A 22,668-nucleotide genomic window follows, 5' to 3' on the forward strand; every position below is an offset into this window, starting at 1 on the left:
GTCTTTTGCTTACAAAGTATCCAGAATGAAAAAGGATCTTCAAAATCTATAAGATAAGGGGAGAGGATCTTTAAGGAAGCCTTTCCAACTCAAATCCTGTGTGAGTTAAAAAAAAAATTATAGGTGACATGTATCAAAGCTCTTAATGATAATAAAGTGCTCTCCTCACAACAACTATGAGTTTGGGATATGACAAGTAAGATTCTAATTTTGTCAATTAGGAAAGTGAGACTCTGAGAAGATAAGTGATTACAAAGTTAGTAAGTGTCTGGAGTAGGATCCAATCCCTGATTTTTCCCTATACTAAGTTTGGTGGATTTTCCGTTTTCAATCTGAGTCCATGTCTGATACCACTGGAATCTGGAATAAATTCATTCATCTGAATATATTTTAAAAATTTCTTCCCGTGGCTGATATATACGAGGCTTGTTTTATCTGTTGCTCAAAAATTATTGGCTTTACCAGATTCATTCATTTTTTTTAAAAAGCCCAAAACAAGATGTCATTCATTTCACTTCAAAGTCAAAAGAAATAACACATATTAAGAAAAAGAAAATCCTGCATTTTTAATCTCCTTTAGTTTCTCCAATGGCATCACTCCAGGATGCATTTATCATAAAGAGACTCATATCACTTCTGTGTGTTGTCCTATTAATATTTTATAAGCCAATGAGTTAAGATAGGGTTTGATGAATGGTACTGAACTCTGTAATCTTTAAGGTCCGTTTCAATCCTAAGGTTCCATTATTCTGTAATAAAAAGTTGATAAATAGACAATCTTCACCTTTAATACCTGAGAACATGGGTTAGTTGGTATATATTTAATATCTCACTGTAAAACTTGTAAGTTAACAAGATTCATTGTCTAGCAAAATTTGCAAGTGCAACAATTAGAAAAAAAGAACTAGCTAAATATAGTAGGTTTAGAGGAAAATCTAAAAGTCTACAATGGATCTATCTCTATTCAATCTATAATGAATCTGCAGAAGAGAAAGGATATTTAAAAATTGTGAAGGGAAATTCCTGAGAGAATTCAAAGGGAGATTTGAAAAATCAGAAGCAAGGAAACTTTATACATCTAAGCTATTTAAAGGGGGATGAAGAACATGTAAAAAATTGGAAGGGACTCCAACTATATTTTATTTTACTAGTTCTAAATAATTTAATTCAATTAAAATAATTTATTAAATGTTTGCTGCACAGAAAACACTGTAGTAGGGCATAAAAAAAACCTATTCTCTATCCTCGAGAAACTTAATATTTTACTGGAATGTCAGTTTAATTAAGAGGAAAGAGAGCATAAATTAGTGGGAACAGAAAGAACATAGGACTGGAAGTAGGAAGAATATATAAATGCTTATTCCTCTCCCCATCTCACATCCCTCACAACTTACTTGGGAGATTAAAGACAGTATATTACTTGAACTTGAGAGTTCTGGCCTGTAGCAAAGTTAAAGATAATCAAATAATTGCACTAAATTTGGCCCCAGTGTGGTGGGTGCCAGAGGGTCACCCAGGATGCTTAAGGAGGAGCCAACTGGCTTAGATTAAAAAACAACAACAAAAAAACAACAGAGGAGGCTAAAGTTTCTGTGCTGATTAGCTACAAGATTGGTGCAAGATACAGAGGTGGAGAGAAAAAGAAGGGAAGGAAGAAGAGAGGAAGCAGTTATTATTTCCAAGTATGTATTATTACTCAAAACAATGGCTAATAAAATGTTGCCAATTAGAGAAATCAAATACTTAGTTGTAATGAACAGGTAAAATTGACTTTTAATTGACATACTAATTTTTTTAATGTGCAAAAGGATGCCATGAAAATAAAAGCTTTTTTAAATAAAAAAATTCTTATATCTTTTTTACTCTATAAATTGGTTTAATATTTCCTTTCCTCCCTATTTAAAAGAATAATGAGCACTGACATACCAGAATTAGCATTACCCTCCTTCATGTTTAAATGATTATGAGCTCCAAACTGGTGCTATTCAATTGAATGAGACTTTCTTGCATAGTTTCTTGAGAAAGAAATATATTAATCTGTTTGAGATAGAGTCTGACACTAATTTTCAAAGACAAAGGCTAATCAGATAACTGGTAGCCAATGTGAATGATGAAGCACAACTGAAGAGAGAGGGAAGAGGCTGAAGTAACTTGGAATTTTAGTAAAAGGATCACTTGGAGATTCTTGGGTTGCTTTCCTAAAAGATTCCAGCTATCTGGAGCAGAAAAGTTTGGGAGAATTGAAGTAGGTGAGTCCTAAGATCACAAGAAGAGTTACTTTATGTATTCTATAAGTAAGGTATCATTTTCATGATGATGGGAGATGATGGTGAAAGAGTATACCTTTGTAAAGAAACATGCTGCTTATGGCCGCTCAAAAAATTCATTTTTAAAGGAATTTGAACATTGAATAATTCTTTCTTATGGCAAAAAGATGGGGGGACTAGAACAGATTACTCAATACACTATTAGATTACAAATGTTTTGACTTAAGTTTGTTTTATTTTTTAACTGACAAAGTGGAGTTCAATCTCAATAGGAAGGGAGGAGAAATGATTGATACGAAGGCAAAAGGCATCAATAAAATCTACTTTAATTTTTAAAATATGTCTTCTAAAATATGATTATTTGATAATAAAACTAAAAACAAAAGGGATGATCTTGTAGCTAAAGATTTCATTTTTACAAAGCAAAGATTACTTTTCCCAGAATTGAGATGATCTATTCATTTTCTAGAGCTAATTTACTTGACATAATTTTGCTAACTGATATCCAACTTAACTCATTAAAGAAATAGCTCCTCATGAATTATACCAGTTTAGATGAATGTGAAGAATTATTTAGAATCTTTATTAATTTTGTATAATGATTATTCTCAATAAGACATTACTTAATTAGTAATTCTTACAACTTCCCTTGAAGGAAAGATTGATTATATAATAACATCATTTAAATGATAGAAATGTTGAGGCTTGATAAGTGGAAACCTCCAAATAAGTGAATCCTGACAATAAAAACTCATCTCTGCCTTTATCCTGAAATTTGTAAACCAGATATAAGGCACTGTGGTGCAACAGAAAATAAAGAAGACTTGGGAATCAGAAGATCTCTTTCTAGTCCTTATATCAGAGATCTCCTCAGATGCATGATTCAGGGTAAGTCAATTCAGCTTCCTGACTCTCCATTTCCTCATTTGAGATATTATAAGATTAGACCAAATGCTTTGGAGTCCCTGGTCCCTTCCAGAATGCAGGATCTAGACTCTTCTGGGAGCGGAGCTAAGCTGGCAGAATAGAACAGAGAAACTCTGAGTCACCATGAGAATCCTCTCCAACAAATATTAAAATAATGCCACAAAATGAATACAGGAGTGAAAGAACCAGAATCCAGGATCCTCCAACTAGAAGACCTGTAAGGTCTCTTCAGCCTTTAAATCTATAGTACTAAAATGACTTTTATAACTATGATAACTAAAAATATGTCAATTATATATATATGCATATATATATATATACTTATATATGATATATACTTTCAAATGATTAAACTTGGGGAATAACAGTATGCTTAAACGTAATAGACCTTAAAGATATTTGAATCTCATCTCCTTATTTTACAGAGAAGGAAACTGAGGACCAAAAAGGAAAACATAGTATACTAGAAGGAACATTAGATCTGAAGTCAAGGGCAGAACCATAATCTCATTAGGGCTAAGTGCCTTTGCACTGAAACTTTAAAATAATGATTTTTAAGATGATACAAAATGTGTTATAGTAACACTTTGACAACACATTTACTCCTTCATTAGAAGTTCAATAATACTAAGAAAACATCAAATGAACCTAAACATTGCATATAAAAGTGTTCCCTGAAAGTCCAAAATTTAAAGTCACATTTGCATTAGGTAATGCAGCCAATATTTAAATTTAGATTGTCAGACTCCAAATTCAAATGGTTGGAAGAAAGGTAAATTTTTTAAAAAATATGCCTTATACATCTGCTTAAAATTTCAAATAGCACAAGTAGCATATACCAGTCACACATCAGAATTAAATGACTTTATAGTTATTTCATAAAATATGTCCAGTACTTGATAATAAATTAAGAAATGTCTATTCAAATGAATTTCAAAGAGATACACACACATTTTTATTCATTATAGAGGCCTTATTAAAATTATACATATTAAGATCAATTATCCTTTTAATCAACACTAATTTCGTAGTTCCATGAAATTCTGACACTAAGTAATTCACTTATTTATGCAGGGAATGAAAATATTTCCTTTTCTGAAGTCACTTAAACAGAAAATATGGATGTAAAGTCAGTTTTTTGAAGATTCCTAAAGTTTAGTATCAAAAAGAAGCATGTTTTTTTCAGGGTCAAGAAAATATATTGACTATATATGTATACATATACAAACACAAACACATATTTATCATAAATAATGCATATATATGAATGTATATGCACTCATATCAAATTAGATAATGTACATATGACACTGAAACATTAATGAGTAATGGGTTAGTATATAATTACCTTCCAGAAGATCATCTTCCTCTATACCTTTAACAATCTTAGATTTGTAGTCTCGGAAAAACATATATTTCAGCAGTCTTTTAAGCTTTTTCTATTAAGGAAAAATATAAACCAATTAGGAGAGATTACTAAGGTATTATATTAGTGAGTATGAACTATTCAATTAAATTCAAATTATTGTTACATGCTTGCTATATGCAAGATGCTTGGTAACATAAAAATTAAAAAACTATTAAGATGGATAAAATAATGAATTTGTACAAAATAATTATTTTCAGTAATTCACATGGCTCATCATACATAATGTAAAAGGATGCAAAAATAGTTATTAAAAATTCATGTATCCTTAGGTGCTTAATGATATGATGGTTTTGCTGAGAAAACATCAGGGAATCAATAAAGATATAATCTGAGACAATGGGTTCAGCAAAATCGTAAGCTTTAATTTCTATAAAATGATAATTATGTACATGATAAAATCTAGGAGGCAATAACAGAATTGGAATCATCATTCTAAATAACCAAAAATGTATAAAATATTTGGGACTTGAGCTACCAAAGCACATAAAATACTTTTATAGATTCAATTACAAAGTATTCCTTAAAGAAATAAAGACCATTTTTAAAAGCTATAATAAGTGTCCATGGCTGGGCCATACCAATGTAATAAAAACAATAATACTATTTATTAACATTAATTTATAGTTTTAATGTTATAGCAATCAAATTATCAAAGTGACACGTTACAAAATTCAATGAAATTCATTTGGAAAAATTAAAGATTTAGAAACTTAAGGGAAATAATGAAAAGAGGTCAAGGGGAAGAGCGACTTCAAGTCTAAGATGTGGCACTTTTAGATCACAACATAAAAGAACCAGTCATCTAAACTATCTGATACTGGCATAAAAGTAAAGAGATAGATCAAAGGAAGAAGCAGACATAGGAGAAACTTAAACAACAAAACTGAATAATGTAATATTAGATACACCAGAAAACATAAATTATTTAGGAACTTCCCGTTTGATTTTTTTTAAAAACTGCTAGAAAAACTGGAAGAAATTATGCTTGGCTCAACATCTTATACCATGTTTCACTTTAAAGTCTAATTAGACTCATGACTTTAATATTTAAGATTGTACCATAAAAATTAGAAGAGAAATAGATAACATACTTTTCATAGCTCTGAGTAGGAGATGTATTTTTAACCAAACAAGGGATAGTGGCAATTACAAAAAAATAAAAAATAACTTTTATTACATGAAAATGAAAAGATTTTGCACAAACAAAATTAATGTACCTAAGGATAAGAAGGGAAGTGGTCAAATAGGGAAAAAAACCCTTTATTGATCAAATTTCTCTGATAATTGTAACACATTTCTAAGCAAAAACAAAGCCCCCCCACAAGATGAGCAATCAAAGAATATGAAGAGAATTGGAAACTATTTGAAAGAATGCTCCAACTCACTAATAAAAGAAATGCAAATCAAAACAATCCTCAGGTTTCACCTTGTACCATTAAAAATTGGCAAAGATGGCAAAAGATGAGGACAGCTAGGTGGCTCAATGGATTGTGAACCAGTCCTTGAAATGGGTTTGAATCTGGCCTTTGCCACTTTCTAGCTGTGTGACCCTGGGCAAGTCACTTAAACCTCACTGCCTAGCCCTTATGTTCTTCTGCCTTGGAATAAATATTTAGTATTGATTCTAAGATAAAAGGTAATTTTTTTTAAAAAAGATGACAAAAGATGAGAAAGATCGATATGGAAGGATTTGTGGGAATGTAGGCATGTAAGTATATTACTGGAACTGTGAATCAACACAACCATTTTGAAAAACAATTTGGAATTATATCAATAAATTGACTAAAATATTTGATCTCCTTGATCCAGAGATTTCATTTCTAAGTTTATACCCTAAGCAAATAATTGATAAGTTTAAAGACTGGATATAGGACAAAATATTTAAATTTTTTTCTATTAGCAAGAAATGGAAATGAATTAGATGTCCATCAATAAGGGAATGGCTAAACAAAATGTGGTTCATGAATGTAATGGAATATTACTGTATTACACATCATAGATATAAACAGATATATGGAACTAAAGAATTTTGGAGTTGGAAGGGACCTTAGGGATCATCTCGTCTAATCCATACCCCCCAAAAAGAAATTTTTTCTATAATTTACCTGAGAAGTAGTCATGTAGCTCTTATTGCATGTATAATTACACATGGAAACAATTTTTAACATTAGTTTTCTAAAAGTTTAAGTTCTAAATTCTCTCCTCTCCCTTTCCCACTTTGTTCCACCAATACTAAGAGAGTAAGAAATTTGATGTAGACCTAACTGCTATTTTGAACTCAGGATTCCACTTTCTTTGTAACCAAGAATTTTTTCCTCTTAGTTGGAGCAACATTCTCCCCACTGTAGCTTGGAAAAGATTCTGGTTAATGATATATGGTTAGAATCATGGTCACTATCATCTCTGATGATCACCCAAAGGGCTGGGGAGAAGTATGTAGTGAGTATAAGTAGTGAGAATAAGTAGGTTTTCACACATTTCAAACAAGAATAAGTAGGTTTTCACACATTTCAAACAAAGAATCAAATAGGAGAAGAAATGTAAGACTGGAAAAGCTGGGCTGGTCACAGTGTAAGAACGAAGGGAGAATTGGAGGAAGGTCTCTGGTATGATAAATGGACTCCCTGCGGTTAAGTACTGGGGGAATATGCACTAAATCACTCAAATGGGCACACATGGATGGTGTGCAATCTGCACCAATGGAGGGAGTACCCACATGGATGAGAACATCGGAGTACTCCCATATTCTTGTTTCAGATGGACACTCTGTGAAAGGGAAGAAGGAGAAAAAAATTGTGACATGACAACAGGCTGCTAATAATTTTACTTGAAACATACTTTTGATCTACATAGGCATATGCAAACTTTTATGTTAAATGTACTTTCATTCCTCTCACTTTACATATTCATTATAAAACCCCCTGAGAAGAAAATGCTAGCCTTCTTGGGTCCATTTTTCTTGGTCATTTGGAGATATATCTGCTGAAAGTGAAAATGTAGTAAAAATGACATAGTTCTGTATATCAGTGTGGAAAATCTTTGGCTATATGTAACATTTCCTTGGTTCAGGCTGGTAACTAATGGCTTTCTTTTGGATCTATGGCACTAGTCATCAACTGGTTCAATACAAGGCATAGTCACCCTGTGTGTCTTTAGAAAGCATTGTCTCTGGTAGCCAGTGGTCCTTGTCTGGCTATGTAGGGACTTTAGTTAATGACAGTCTATAATAAAAGAGAATAATAATTTAGAATTTACAAAGTGCTTTCACATATAGATCTTAAGCAGTCCTAACAACATTTCCAGAAGAGAAGCAGGGTAGGGATTATTATTGCTCCAGATCTCATGAAGCCCAGAAAATATATCCTCCTGCTTTATAGAAGTGATGTGGCAGCAGCTTCTAGGTTTTTGGCATGGGTGTGGCATAAAGCTGTCACCCTGCTAGTCCAAGCTGTGAAGAGCTATATAATTCCCACAACTTGTACCATGGTGGTGAAGATTTTTAAGAAAGAGGGAGGGAATGTTATACATTTTTTGAGATTTTTCTGCAGGGCATGGAGCATGAAGGGGGGATTCTAGAGGTTTTGTTGTTGTTCAGTCATGTATGACTCTTTGTAATCCTGTTTGAGGTTTTCTTGGCAAGGATACTGGAGCTTATTTAACAGATGAGAAAACTGAGGCAAAGAGGTTTAAGTGACTTGTCTAGGATCACATAGTTATTAAGTGTTAGGGCCAGATTTGAACTGAGATCTTCCTGATTCCAGGCCCAGCACTCAATCCACTAGCTGCCCTTTTCAAGAAGAATTGTGAGAAAATTGGCAACTATCTCAGCCCTGCCCTGAACATCACTGCTCAGACAATCAGTATACTCTTCTTCTTGGGAAGAAGAACAACACTATTCACTGCCTCCTCCATGTAAGTTGTATGCAAATCTGCATAGAATGCACTGACTTTATACAAGTATTTAATGCCACAAGTAGACTTGGGCTCTGGCAGCAACTAAATTTAATTGCCCTGAGAAATTTATTCTGATTGTAAGGGTTTCTTGTGATGAGAACTGGGGAAAGGAGTTTGATGGGGGAATATCTCTGAAAAAATGAATTAATCTTTGGATAAGTCTTCTTTGACTATAAGGTTGTATTCAGGATTATAGATACTCTTCCTTGGTGAAAGAGATGGTAGTTACTTAGAGAGCACCCAGTGAGGCAGCTGAATCGGGGAGAAAGACTGATGGGTATACTGCAGTCAGGAGAGACCTGGGCTATGCGGTCAGGTGCAAATCACTTAGCCTCTCTGAAGGACAGTTTCCTGATCTGTAAAAAGGAGGAAATTGTTCTTGTAAGATCCTAACTGGAAGAGTAATTATAAGAAAGCAGAATGTCTTGCACATTGCATGTGTTTAACAAATGTTTGATAAACAGAACCTTAAAATGCCATGTAAATAAATGTCATACTGTTATTATTATCATTAAATTATTATTAAATAGGAAGGTGTTATGGAAAACCAAAAGTTTTTTGCTGATTGAGAGACTTCCTTATTGGATATGAGCAAACATGATGCTATAACTCAAGTGAAAGAATCTAGTAAGCATACCAAAAGTTGATACCAAGTCATGATCTCCAAGGACTCTTATTAGGGCTGGCTCCAAGATGCTGTGACTTGACATTATGATAAGGAAAAATATGTTTCTTGTTTAGGGTCATGAAAATAGATAAACATTCAACTAACCAACTGTACCTTCCCAATCTAGACTCATATCTTGCTCCCTTCCAGCATGGTTCCTTCATTCCATTTAGACAGATCTCCTACGTGTTTTGTTGACATGACCCAGTTATGCCTTCGTCTTCACTCATGCTGTCTCTCTTACTCAAAAGGTTTCCTCTCCTCTTCACCTCTGATCCTAAACATATACTTCTTTTAAGTATATGTCTTCCAACTAACCTCACACCCCATGGCAACCTTTGCTTTATAAATAGTCACATCAGCACAAACTAATCAATATGTTTAAAGCATTTAGCACAATCTGCAGCATCTCTAAGCAAATCTAGTACCTTACTGGCTAAGAGTCCACCTAATATGTGGCAGTGTGTTAGGTGAGAACTCTCTGGTACTGTCCATTCCTGCCTTAAGAGTGCTGTGTGGTCTGTTCCACACACTCAGGGGCCTGCCCTGGAACGCAGGAATTTGAAACGATTCTTCAGTCTCTCCAAATCTAGCTCTGTGAACTAGACTGAGAGAACCTCTTGGGGAGGAGCCATCTCTTGTTCTATCCTTTGTAATCTAATAGTCACTAAGGAAATGTTTGCTACCTAAGCCACAGGCATAGAATAGTAAAATTAAATTCATATTCAAATCAAGTTGGGTGAAAGTTGATGGTTTTTTCACACAATTCTCACAATGCAGGTAAAAAAATTGCGTACAAGGTCATGTTATTTGATTTTTAGTCAGTTCTAATGAAAAGTTATCTTGAATAGGTAGAGAATTCAGCAAGAGAAAGGATATTAATTAGACTTACTAAAAGGGTAGACTGCTTTAGGAGAAACATATAAAAAAAAGTACCCAAATAGGAAATGGGCAAGGAGAAAAATAAAAAATCTGGGGAAAACACAATTTGTAATTCAGGTTTCTCTAGAAGATAAAAATTCCCTTCAGTGTGAACTACCTGTTTCTTAAGGATGATATCTATTTTAGTGTGCTTGGGTTGGTCAATAAGAATTCACATATTTCAGTCTTTTAGAGAAACCTATTTATTTATTTATTTGTTTGTTTGTTTGTTTAGACCTTTACTCTGTATTGGTTCCAAGGCAGAAGAGTGGTAAGGGCTAGGCAATGGAGGTTAAGTGACTTACCCAGGATCACATAGCTAGGAAGTGTCTGAGGACAGATTTGAAACTAGGACCTCCCATCTCTAGACCTGGCTCTCAATTCACTGAGCTTACCCAGCTGCCCCCAAAATGACTTATTTTAAGTATTAATACAAGGATTTTTTTAGTTTGTTAATTATATAAGAGGCTAACTAAAGTAAAAATTTATTTTAAACAAATTAAAATAAAGGTTATAAGAGTATGGATTTTTAAGCTGAGAGAGACCTCAGAGATTATCTAGTCCAACTCTAATTTTATACAAGACAAAACTGGTGATCAGAGAAGCTTAAGTTAAAATTCACACAGGAAGCAAGGAGAGTTCAGTCGAGGTACTCACTATAAATTCAATGTTCTTACTAGTATACCACGGAAGATAATACTATTATATGAGCCCTTGTGATACTATCTGATGATAATTTGTTTTTCAGGATTTCATTCAGTGTATCAGTACCAAAAGAATGCATTTTTTTTTGTTACGTAGTAGTTAATTGTTATAAACATGTCAATGATGATGATGATGATGACGATATGAGAGAAAACTGTTCTTATTGCTAGGGATAGCAGAATCAATGAGAGTTGCCTAACCAGTTCTGAGCTGGAGCTGAGTAAACATTACTTTAAAGGAAAAGTGAGTAGATATTTAAGGATATTTGATGACTAAAACTCAATTTGGCTTTTACGGAAGTGCTTGTGAAAGAAAATGAAGTAATTAATAATAGAAACACATAACTGCACATATAACAAGGTCTCAAGCATTCTATCCACCTCTGGTAACTTCCCTGTGGAAGGGATATTTTATTAAGATTATATCTGTATTACCTTGTCTTTGCGCATCAGGAAAAGAAGATCTTCAGGAGAGATCACTCGGGCTCCCCGTAGCTGTGAAACCTCAGCAGCCTGCTGCAACTAAAAACAAAAGGGACATGTGAAATCTACTTCTCCAATACATGCTTTGTTTATTAGGTTAAGGAAAACTTAAAGATAAACACAAAGCAGGCATGATGTCTTAGGAAAGACAAATTTTGAATTCAAAATGTACCAAGAATGAAAAACCTTTGGGGATATTCAGCAAACATATTATAGCATTTAAATGCCAAATGTCCTATGTTTTAGGATGCCAAAAAAATGCAATTAGATTAAACTTATGAGCACACCTGCAACATGATACAATAAACAGAAATCTTTGATTTCTTTCATGCAAAAAAGATCTTGACGCTCAGCTTCCAGAATTGCATTAATGCACCTGAAAATAATTTTATGAAATTTTATCCTTCATACCCATATGAGCAATGGTTTCACTCAGTATCACTCGTTGAATAAGTATATTATTAATCTGAGCTCCCATGCTGGTATGACTTGAAATAGGCCTATTCAGAAGTTAAAAAGATCAACAAAAACAGTAGCTGTTTCTAATATCCAAAGGAAAAAAAGTACTTTTAGTTTTGGCAAGTCTTCAGTGGGCAAAGGATTCAGTCCATAAATCATAATACTGGACTGCATTAATTTCTTTCCACACTAATCACACACACACACACAAAAAGTTAACTGTATCTGGAATGCACAACACAAAACATACTGCATAAAAAGTTACAGATTCCTCCCACCCCCAAATGTGCACTTGGGCCTTTCCTGCTACAGAGACTAGAGAGTTTTCAGGAATTCAGAAGTCCTAGAAACATAATCTTACTTGAAACTGACCTGGAAAATATAAGAATGTGAAAAATGATAGTTCTATTTTTCTGGCAAAGGCAAAATCAGTTTCTTATTCTGATTAGTTTGAGGGAACATAAAATGCTTATACTTCCATCTGAAAAAAATCAAGATGCTGGAGAAAATGCTACAAAAATGCATCTGTAATTTCTTCCAAATTTGATCATACCATGCTGATTGTACCAAACCCACTCTATCCAATCTGAAATTACTGTAAAAATATTTATATTCAAAAGCTATCCCTGAATGCATCTCTTTCTGAAAGTAATACATCTAACACATACACTCAACAACATCTTGATGAAAAGCTCTTTAAAAGAGGGCACAGCTTTTTTGGTTATCTTACTATTTGTATGAGACCAAATAAAATAGCTCTTATGGACAAACACTACTTCACAAGTGTTTAAGTTATTTTCCTAACTCAGCCTCATACTCATTCCACATATACAAACTATAAAATAGATTAAGCTCTCAGGGCGTCAGCTATAGCACTCATTTTCCTGGCTACTGTGGTTAGCACATAAACATGATCATATCTATATATAGAAATTTATTTTTAACCATAAATCATTTAAAAAAGAAATCTTAAAAGAAATGTTTATAAATTTTTAAATATGAGAGAGAGAGAAAAAGAGAGAGATTAGAGATTGTAGAAAGTTTTGAACAGGGATGATATATATATTTTTAAAGACTGAGATTGCTTTTTAGGTAAATATGTGTCCAAGTGGCTTTTTGAACAAAAATATTTCTATCCCTGTCCAGAATTCATGCAATCAGTCTGGAAGGGAATATAAGTTATGTGTCAATCTTTTTGACCACACACAGAGTCCCAGGAGGTAGGAATGTCAAAAAACATTTCCTAATATGTAGGGTGACGTTCTAAAATTGGAAAGCTCTAGACAAATGAGGTGCCATCCTTGCTGTTGAAGAGGTGTTATAACTGTGACCCAAAACAGCTTCTCAAAATTTAAAACATCATTTCCTTACTATTCATAAATTTCTGTGTTTTACTGCATCCTGACTGGAAGAATCTATTGAATCAGCATTCAATACTCATTTAATAAATATTACTTTCTGTATATAGAGTTCTGTGTGTAGCTCTCAGGGATGATTAAAAATCTAGGTAATTTTTGCTCTCTGAAAGCTTACACTCTATAGAGAGATAAAGCAAAAACACAGAAAACTCAAGGATTATATGACTACATATGACACATGTGGCACAAAACTACATTTGAATCTATATAGCTAAATGACTGTTAGATGACTATAATATTATGACTAATTATATAATAAGACAATTAGAACTATAATATTCTATGATAGTCAAATTAGAAAAACTAAAAGTTATGTGAAGTCTAAAGTCATTCCTGACTCATGAGAGGGAAGTTGGGAATAAATAGTCGAAGGAGACTTCCTTCAGGAGGTGACCTTGACCTGGGCTTATGTAGTGCATGCTCAAGTGCAGACTCACTCTCCTATTTTACTAAGGTTTAGAGGGCTGAGAGGGAATAATACTAGATAAGGCTGAAAAATGAGAGTAGCTGCTGTATTTCGGAAAGCTTTGAATCTTGGAGGCAAATAAACTTGAACTTTATTTTGTAGGCAATGGGGGTCATTAAAAATATTTGAGCAGAGGAGTAGTGTATGATCAGCACAAAAATTTAAATTGTTAATAAGCTATGATAAAAGCAACAGCTTATTAATCATGTTTGCAAACAATGCTATGTGTTTTTAGGGGATAACTAGATCTGTGATTTCCTGACACCCTTTCTCCAAATTCCTTTATATTTCTTTATTCTCTTTTAGTAATTGTTCCTACACTTGTTATCTTCCTCATTAAACTGTAAGCTTCTTGCAATAGGATTGAGTAATTCTCTGTATGTATGTTTTTATTCTAAGCACCTAGCACAAAGCCTGGCATAATGCACTTGACAAGTGTTCAGTGATTAAGACAATAGGAAATTCCTACTATCAACGCAGAATAGAATTTTACCTGAAATTTATCATCTTACAAAATGGTCTAGAGCACTATGTTTAAATAACTCACCCTGAGTAGTAAAGCCAGTATGAGTTAGAAGAGAGGTACTACTTGAACCAAGGTCGCACAGCTAGTAAACACCTATAGGATTGGAATTAAGGTTGCCCTAAACTCCAGCCCGCTATCTACACTGTCATCTTTATGCACTTGTACATGTATAAATGATAAATTAAATTAATTAGGACAGACATTAGTAATATATGTTGGGAATATAATCCATCAGGACCACCAGCAAACTGCACATTAGTTTTCTTTGGTGCTTTCAACCATGATTCAGCTTTTAAAAAGGATTTAAGGTTTAACAAATCTTTTCTTTAAAACAACCTCTTGAAGAAGGTAGTGTGAATATTATTATCCCCATTTTATGTTTGAGGAAATTTGAGGATCAGAGAGGCTAAGCAACTTACTCATGATCACATAGCTGTGTCAAAACAGGGATAATAAAAATAATAACCTAATTTACATAGTACTCTAAGATTTAAAATACACTTTACATATATGGCCTTATTTAGTCCTCACAACAAAATGTTAGGGAGGTGCTATCTCCAAAGGTAGTGTTCCCTCTTCAAGCCATGGCTCTTCTTTATGAACTTCTCTCCACTCATTCCAAAGTTATCACCTGTCTATCTCACATAGCTCTTTCTCATCCCATTCCCACCCTGGGCAATGCACCCAGCTCTCCAGAGTAACCTCCTCTAGCCTATTATAACAATTACAATCTAATTATCTAAGTGATTAAAGTAATTCATACTAAGGTATGACACCAAAACTTAGCATTCCAAGGAATTCTTTGTTCATTCCTTATTTCCCCCACCCCCATTCCATTCCTTTCTTTCTCCAGTCCTTTCTTTCTTTTCTTTTATTCTTAAAACCCTTACTTTCCATCTAAGAATCAATACTGCATACTGGTTCCAAGGTACAAGAGTATGGGCTAAGCAATGGAGATTAAGTGACTTGCCTAGGGTCACACAGCTAGGAAGTATCTGAGGCCAAATTTGAACCCAGAACCTCCTATTTCCAGGCCTGGCTCTCAATTCCCTGAGCCAAGCTAGCTGCCTCCCCATCTCTCCCTCCCTCCTTTTATTCCTTTCTTTCAACAAAAGAAGTATATCGTGTATCCCTTGCTTATTCCAGGTCATTGCCAACAAAGTCCTCTGCCCCTCTACTACCACATCAAGACAATTTGACACCTATTTTTTTTAAGCCTAACTAATTAATTAATATATTTTTCCATAGTTACATGAATCATGTTCTTTCCTTCCCCTCCTCCCACCCCTCCCCTGTAGCCAAAGTGCAGTTCCATGGGGTTTTACATGTGTCATTGATCAAGACCTATTTCCATATTATTGATATTTGCATTAGGGTGATTGCTTAGAGTCTACATCCCCAATCATATCCCCATCAACCCATGTGATCAAGCAGTTGTTTTTCTTCTGTGTCTAATCCCACAGTTCTTCCTCTGAATGTGGATAGCTTTCTTTCCCATAAGTCCCTCAGAATTGTCCTGGATCATTGCATTGCTGCTAGTAGAGAAGTATATTATATTCGATTATGGCACCTAGTTTTTGAAAGGTTACCAACTCTTAAAGCATTTGATATGAAAAAGCATCATAAACTTAAAACAAATGTCCTTTGGAATAGATGGTACAGTGGGTGGAGCACCGGACCTGGAGGAAGGGAGATTTGAGTTCAAATCCAGTCTCAGACCCTGGGAAATTTATTTAACCCAATTTGTATCAGTTTCTTCATCTGTAAAACGGGGATAATAATAACATTTCTCTCCTAGGATTGTTGTGAGGATCAAATGAGATAATAATCCTAAAGTGCTTAGCACAGTATCTGGTACAGAGTAAGTGCTATATAAATGTTGGCTATTATTAACATATTTATATAAAACAAGAATTTTGGAAACATTGCCATATGAACTATTTACTCTCGAGTTTCAAATCCCTGAAAATAGGAAACTAGAAGTGGAGATCCAAAAATAATATCCAATAGAGCTAGGTAACTATTTCTGTTAATAATGTAATAAAGAATTAAAGCACTTTACAGTTTTGTACATTACAGAGAAAGTAGTACATACTGTAATTGTATTAAAAAGCTAACAAGCAGTGATTGTGGAAATGATATTTTAAGCCTAATCACTACTTTAATGACTTTATGAAGTTAACTTTTTTGGGCAGATGGATTAAGGTATGTTAACAGTAACCTTACAGTAATTCTTTTTAGTAACTTTAACAAATTACAGATTTGCTAAAATAAGTATTTATCCCATGGTGATTGCAATTCATTTTGTTGAAATTCAGTTTTTACTTGATAATTTTTCCATTGTTTTCAAAATAAACAAATGGCAATACCCACATTTTCTGTAAATGTTTAGCTAAAAGCTAAGAAAAATGTTCACTAACAAAGAGAAAAATCCCAATTCTTCAAACATATTTAAAATCTTTACTTTAGAGTTTTGTGCTAAAGGACACATACACACAAACACAACACATCTCTGAATCATGTAGAATCCACATTATCATAAAGGCAGCTAGGAAGAAATTCACAATAACCAACTGTTCACTTGCTTTCCTACCCACTGAAGAAGTTCTATCCAAATTGATAGCTGAGGCAGAAATTTGAAATAGTTTACCAGAAGAGCATCAGGTAGGAGGGAATAAAAAAACTATTGAAATAGATGTGAGTGAGGCAGTACCTTTCTTGATAGGTGGCAAGAAGGATTAAGAGCAGATTAAATGAAAGTTTGAGTACAATTTTTAAGACCCTCAGCAGGCAATCCAGCATGTATCCCAGTAATTAGGAGGGTCAGCATGGCATAGTATGCTGAACCTAACAGTTAAGTTCAAGTGACCTCTCTTTCATTGAACCTGGGTAGGCTTCTCTCCATTGTGCTTTAAGATTTACAAAGAGCTTTCCTGAAGAAGGTAGCACTAGCACCGTTTGTATATTTTGCTGATGAAGAAATTAATGCTCAAAGAGATAAAATGGAGACATTCTCTAACAGATAAGTAGTAAAAACAACTAAGCACATTAAAAATGTTTAAAATTTCTAATAATTAGAGGAATGCGAATTAAGACTACTCTAAGATTCTAATATCCCCCCAAATGGAAAAGATAATAAAATTTGATACTGGTTTACCAATGGGTATAATAGACATGCTAATATACTACTTGTGGAGTTATAATTTCATTTTCTGGAAAGCAATATGGAATTATAAAACAAGAGTTACAAAAAACGTTTATATGCTTGGATACAAAATGGTTGCACTAGTGGTAATATAACCTAATCAGGTTACTGAAAGGGGGGGAAAAAGGCTAATCTGAACAAAAACACTACTAGCAGTAGTATTTATGAGGAAGATAATAAAAAAACCTATCCTCACCATGAGAGATATCTAATGACTGAGTAATGGCTGAATAAATTATGTTATATGAATGGTATGGAACATTACTGGGCCATATGAAAAAATAAATATGGACTTGAAGATATATGGGAAAATCTATATGATATAATGCTGAATTAAAAAAACAAAAAATATACACATTCCTATATAATTAACAACCATATAATTAAAGACAATAATAATAGCAACAACTGCATGTTAAATACACAGGAAAAAGAAGCTCAAAAGAGGTTATGGAAACAAGAAGGAGGACTTGGTTACTAACCATGTTAAACTCAATATACACATTTTGTTTTGGGTTTAAAAATTAGTAAATAACTGAAAAGTACAGGCACATGGATGATTATAGGATCAAAGGATCATAGACTTAGAGCTGGAAGTAACCTCAGAGACTATTGAATCCAACCTCCTCATTATATAGATGAAGAAACAGAGGCACAAAAAGTGAAATGACTTGCTCTGGGTCCTAAAGCTAATAAGAGACTAAGGCAATATGGGAAGCTACATCCTCCTGACTCCAAGTCCAGTTCTTCATTTATTATACCAGCCTGTTCCCCCATCATTTATAATTTCTTTTATTTGTTTGTTCGGGTTCATTTTGTTTATAAATTGAAATATACATACTTGTCAAAGAAGCTAAAATTTATAAGAAAAATAAAATATAATATAAACTGACACTTTTATAATGCTTTTAAGGATTATGAAATGAATGAATAAGAATGGGCTTAAAGTACAAAAAAAGGGAGAAAGTTACTTTATAACTGTCAGAGTGATTAAAGCACTATCTCTCAGAGGAGTATGGGCAATCTCCCACCTCTGGGGGCCTGAAAAGAGAGCTGTTTTAGACAATATAACTACAGGGATGCCTGAAGAAAAAAGGCCTGAGCCATAAGACTTGCGAAGGTTCTTTCTGGTTTTATGATTCTTTGGCCATATTCCAGTTGCTCAATCTAAACTTTAAATCTTGTGGATCTGAAGTGCAAATCTAAACTAGATAGCTTTGGAAATGAGACCAAGTCTAAGAATGCAGGTTCTCAAATTAAATTTCCAAATCCCTTTATGCATTAAACTGGAGGCTATACAGTTTTAATAGAATGGTGCCTCTCATTAAACTAATCTTGTGTCTACAGCTTAGCTTCTAAGTCACATTAATATAGATGTTTATATCTGTGTAAGTATACATATTTAAAGCTCATATAGAGAATATATATGTGTATATATGGATTCTGGGTCTATGGATATACATCCACATGCATTCACTCTGTATTTTTCTAGGTGTCCCAAGAGCACTTGAAATTCTACATGTTCAAAACAGAATTTGTCCTTGCACCAAAACTCATCTTTCTTCTAAATTCCCCTGATCCTGTGGAGGACATAATTCTTCCAGTCTCCCAGGTTTGCAACCTCACTTTCCCTTATACCTGTGATGGTGAACCTATGGCATGGGTGCCAAAGTTAGCATGCAGCACCTCTCTGTGGGCACTTGGCCACCTTCCCCTCCCCCCTAGAGTTCCTTACTAGAAAGGCAGAGGGACTTGGGCAGAGCTGCTCCTCTCCCTGCTCTCCACTGTGCCTGATAACATTTTTCACATCCCCTGCCCCTCTGTCCAGCAGCCAATGGGAGCACACAGAGGGTAAGGTGGGAGGTTCCCAGGTGGCAGAGCTGGAGGGGAGCAGAGCACTTTGGCCACTCCCTTCCCCCTCTCTACACTCACTGAGGACATTTTTCAGTTTGCCTGCCTCTCTGCTCAGTAGCCCAATGGGAGCACTTCCTCCCTCCCCTGTGTGGGGTAAAGGGGAAGGACAGGTAGGTTGAGCCTGGCACTTGGTGGAGGGGAGGGGCATGGCATAGGGTTTCTAGGTGGGGGCCTAGCACTCCATCTCTAAGCACTCCATCACTGCCTTATATATTTAATACTTTGCCAAATCTTACTATTTCCTTTCTCATGACATTATATGCATCCATCTCCATCTTCTCTATTCATATAGCCATCACTCTAATGTCTTCTACCTAGACAAAAGTCTATCTTTTGGTCTCCTTGACTCATCTATCCCAACTCACTCATCTATTCCAACTCAATTCATTTCCCATACATCTACTAAAGTGATTTTCCTATCACATAACAGGTCTGATTATGTTCACAGAATCCTCAATAAACTCCAATGACTATTACCTCTCAGATAAATATAAATTTCACTGTTAAGTCTTTAAATGCCCAAGCCCTTCATAATCTGGCCTCAGATTCTCTTTCCAGTATAATCCTCTATTACTACTTCCTTTCTATGGTCCAGCCAAACTGGATTTCTTGGTGATCCTGACACAAAATATTCCAACTCCTTTTTTCTAGGTCTTAGTACTAGCTGTCCTTTATGCCTGAAATGTGCTCCCTTCTCACTTTTATGCCTTTAGATTATCTTGTTTCCTCTAGATTTTTCCCAAATGATCTCCCAGGTGCTAGTGGGTTCCCTATCCCATGAGATTTTTGTTTCTTTCATACATGTATCACACACATATATACATATGTATGTGTATGTAAGTAAAAGTTGTCTTCCATGATAGAATGTAAATTCTTGTCTTTGTTGATTGATTAATTCATGAAAATGTAGAAAGGTATTGAAGTATAGAGGACAAGCAAGGCCATACAGATGCCCTAATATTATCAATAAAGATAAGGCCATTGCTGAAAAGAAGTTGGGTAAAGGTAGTGTTGTAAACTTAAGTAAAGAGAAGGAGGTTTGGAATAACCATCAAAAGGAGTGAGATAGAAAATCTGAAAATAATAAAAATGAGTGCCACAAAGCAGTGAAGGTCAAGTTGAGATCAGATAACACTAGCATGTACTAGGCTCAGTCTTTATAGTTGCATGACTCTTTCCAAAAGTGATCAGTAGTTCAGGATTGGAAGCAGAAAGGCTGGAAGATGGGGGTGAATCATAGTTGGAGCTTGACACATATAAAGAATCCTAGGATGAGAGGTCAAGGAAGTTAATGTTGTAATACAAGGCAGCTAACAGAAACTTTTTGCTTCTGTAATTTCTAACGGTCACAAAAAGTCAGTTAAACATCTTAGAATCTTCAGAAAGTCAGTTAGAACTTAAAACTATAAATAGAGGTGAAGTTCCAATTGATGAGGCTTTTGCCTTCTGGCTTTCGCTGTGGCTGGAGGCTTTTGCTTTGGCCTAATTGCTTCGGCCTTGGCCTGTGCTTATTTTGTTTTGGGGAAATTTGGACCTATCTCATTTCTCTGAACCTCTCCCTGATCTCCCATCTCCATCCCTCCCCTTCCCTGATTTTCCTTTGGTTTCTGGTTGGAAGGGAGGGCTTGGTGATTGAACATTGTAGGTTTTAGTTTCTTTAGATAATTGGAGTATCCTCAAATAAGTTACCCCTAGGTTTGATAAAGACTTTTCTTAAAAGGCAGTCAAATCTTCCTGACTGGGAGAGCCGGGCTCTCTCTCTGTCTAAACCTCTCCACAACCCATCCCCCACCATCACCCTCTCCCTAGCAGCAATTAGAAAACCCTGAACCCCTCCCCCTTCTGACAGACCCTGGTATTAATAAATCCCCTTGTTACGTATTCAAACCCTGTGGTGAGTCATTGTGTCGAAAATTAAGACAAGGGCTCATGAGGAAGGAATCATTTTTCTTTTATTTCTTGACAGAACTGGGGTATCCATCTTGGCAGGAAGTACCTACCTCAAGACTTCCTCCAGCCATCAGATTGACTGGCAGGGAGGGGCCCTCATGACTCCTCCCTCAAGAGACTGGAGAAACTAACAAGAGAAACCCTCCAGCCAAACCTAAACATTTATTACTGGCCCTAATTTCCTCCCTGTATCTTTTGTCTCAAGCCTCTGGGAATAAACCTGTTTGAGCTGCCCTCTCCTACATACCCCATTTCCTTTATCTCCTATATACCTTCCCTTACCTTCATTCCTCCTCCAATCACCTTATAATCCCTTATTCCCTTTTATCCTTCCTCACACCCAAATTGCATTTTCATTTGACCCTATTCAGGTTATTTACTTTTTATCTTCTTTATGTAGGGAGTAGTTCTCATGGTAAATTATAGTGCCAAAACTGTGAAGAAAGGAAAGTGAAGCCAGAGTAGGACTGATGGTTTGGGAGGAGAGAGAAGATGAGGTTTTCACCCTGGCTGCCTCTCTTTGGGACACCTCTGACCTCTTCACAATGCTGCATCATGCTACCAGTACCTCATCACTGGGAAAATTCACCATCCTATAAGATCCAATCAGCGGTGGTACTCATTCCACATCACTCTTCTCTATCTCTTGATTGGAGGGTGGAGCCCTGAACTCAGAAACCTCCACATAAGGAGAGGGCTCAGCACAGACATACCAGCATTTCCCATTTGGTTCTACTACTTGGGGATTCCTCAGACTCTCCCTGCACTCCCCTACCCCAGTGTGTATCTTCCTCCTCTATTCCCCAAAGCTTTTCAACCACTTTTTGTCTATTGTTTTCCTCTATTGGATTAAAAACTCCTTGAAGACAAAGAGTATCTTATTTATTCGTTTGTTTAATTATTTGAATACCCAGTGCTTGGCAGGTCCTTAATAGATGTTTATTGACTACAATAGGATCTGTTTTACGCAAAAATTTAACACATGAGAATTCAGGTATACACCACAGGCAATCAAAAAACTTAAAGGCAGAAAAAGACATAAAATAAAACATTTTAAATTACATGCTAAATTTGCACCATTTTCCCAAGCTGTGTAAAGTCTCACAGTAGTTCACCCAAATGAGCTCATTCTTGCTCTGGGAAGCATTAATGTGAATCATTACATTGTCTTGGCCAAATGTTAGCTCCTGATTCAGTTTTTGTCCAAAGCTCTCACTTGTAACAAATCATTCCAAGTCAGGGCATTGCTTCTCTTTGTTTGTTAATGATATTTAGTTATTAATAATAGCCCCAAAGTAAGAGTAGTTATCCTGGTACCTCTGATAAGCCTAAGAAAAATCAAGAACTTCCTAGAATGTTTGTATAAGAAATATTTATT

At 35.0% G+C, this 22,668-nt stretch overlaps 1 protein-coding gene across 1 annotated transcript in view; it reads right to left on the reverse strand.

The window, feature by feature from the left end:
* The window catches only part of SUPT3H (SPT3 homolog, SAGA and STAGA complex component), a 633,656-nt gene that overhangs the window by 176,630 nt on the left and 434,358 nt on the right, over positions 1–22,668 (reverse strand). Inside the window, exons 4-5 of the mRNA XM_044675330.1 lie at positions 11,305–11,391; positions 4,543–4,633 (exon numbers count right to left, since the gene is read on the reverse strand). Coding sequence (XP_044531265.1) covers positions 4,543–4,633; positions 11,305–11,391 — 178 coding nt within the window. The remainder of the gene's footprint in view (positions 1–4,542; positions 4,634–11,304; positions 11,392–22,668) is intronic.

Source organism: Gracilinanus agilis, chromosome 4, assembly GCF_016433145.1.
Source record: "Gracilinanus agilis isolate LMUSP501 chromosome 4, AgileGrace, whole genome shotgun sequence".
In the NCBI taxonomy this organism is placed as follows: domain Eukaryota; kingdom Metazoa; phylum Chordata; class Mammalia; order Didelphimorphia; family Didelphidae; genus Gracilinanus; species Gracilinanus agilis.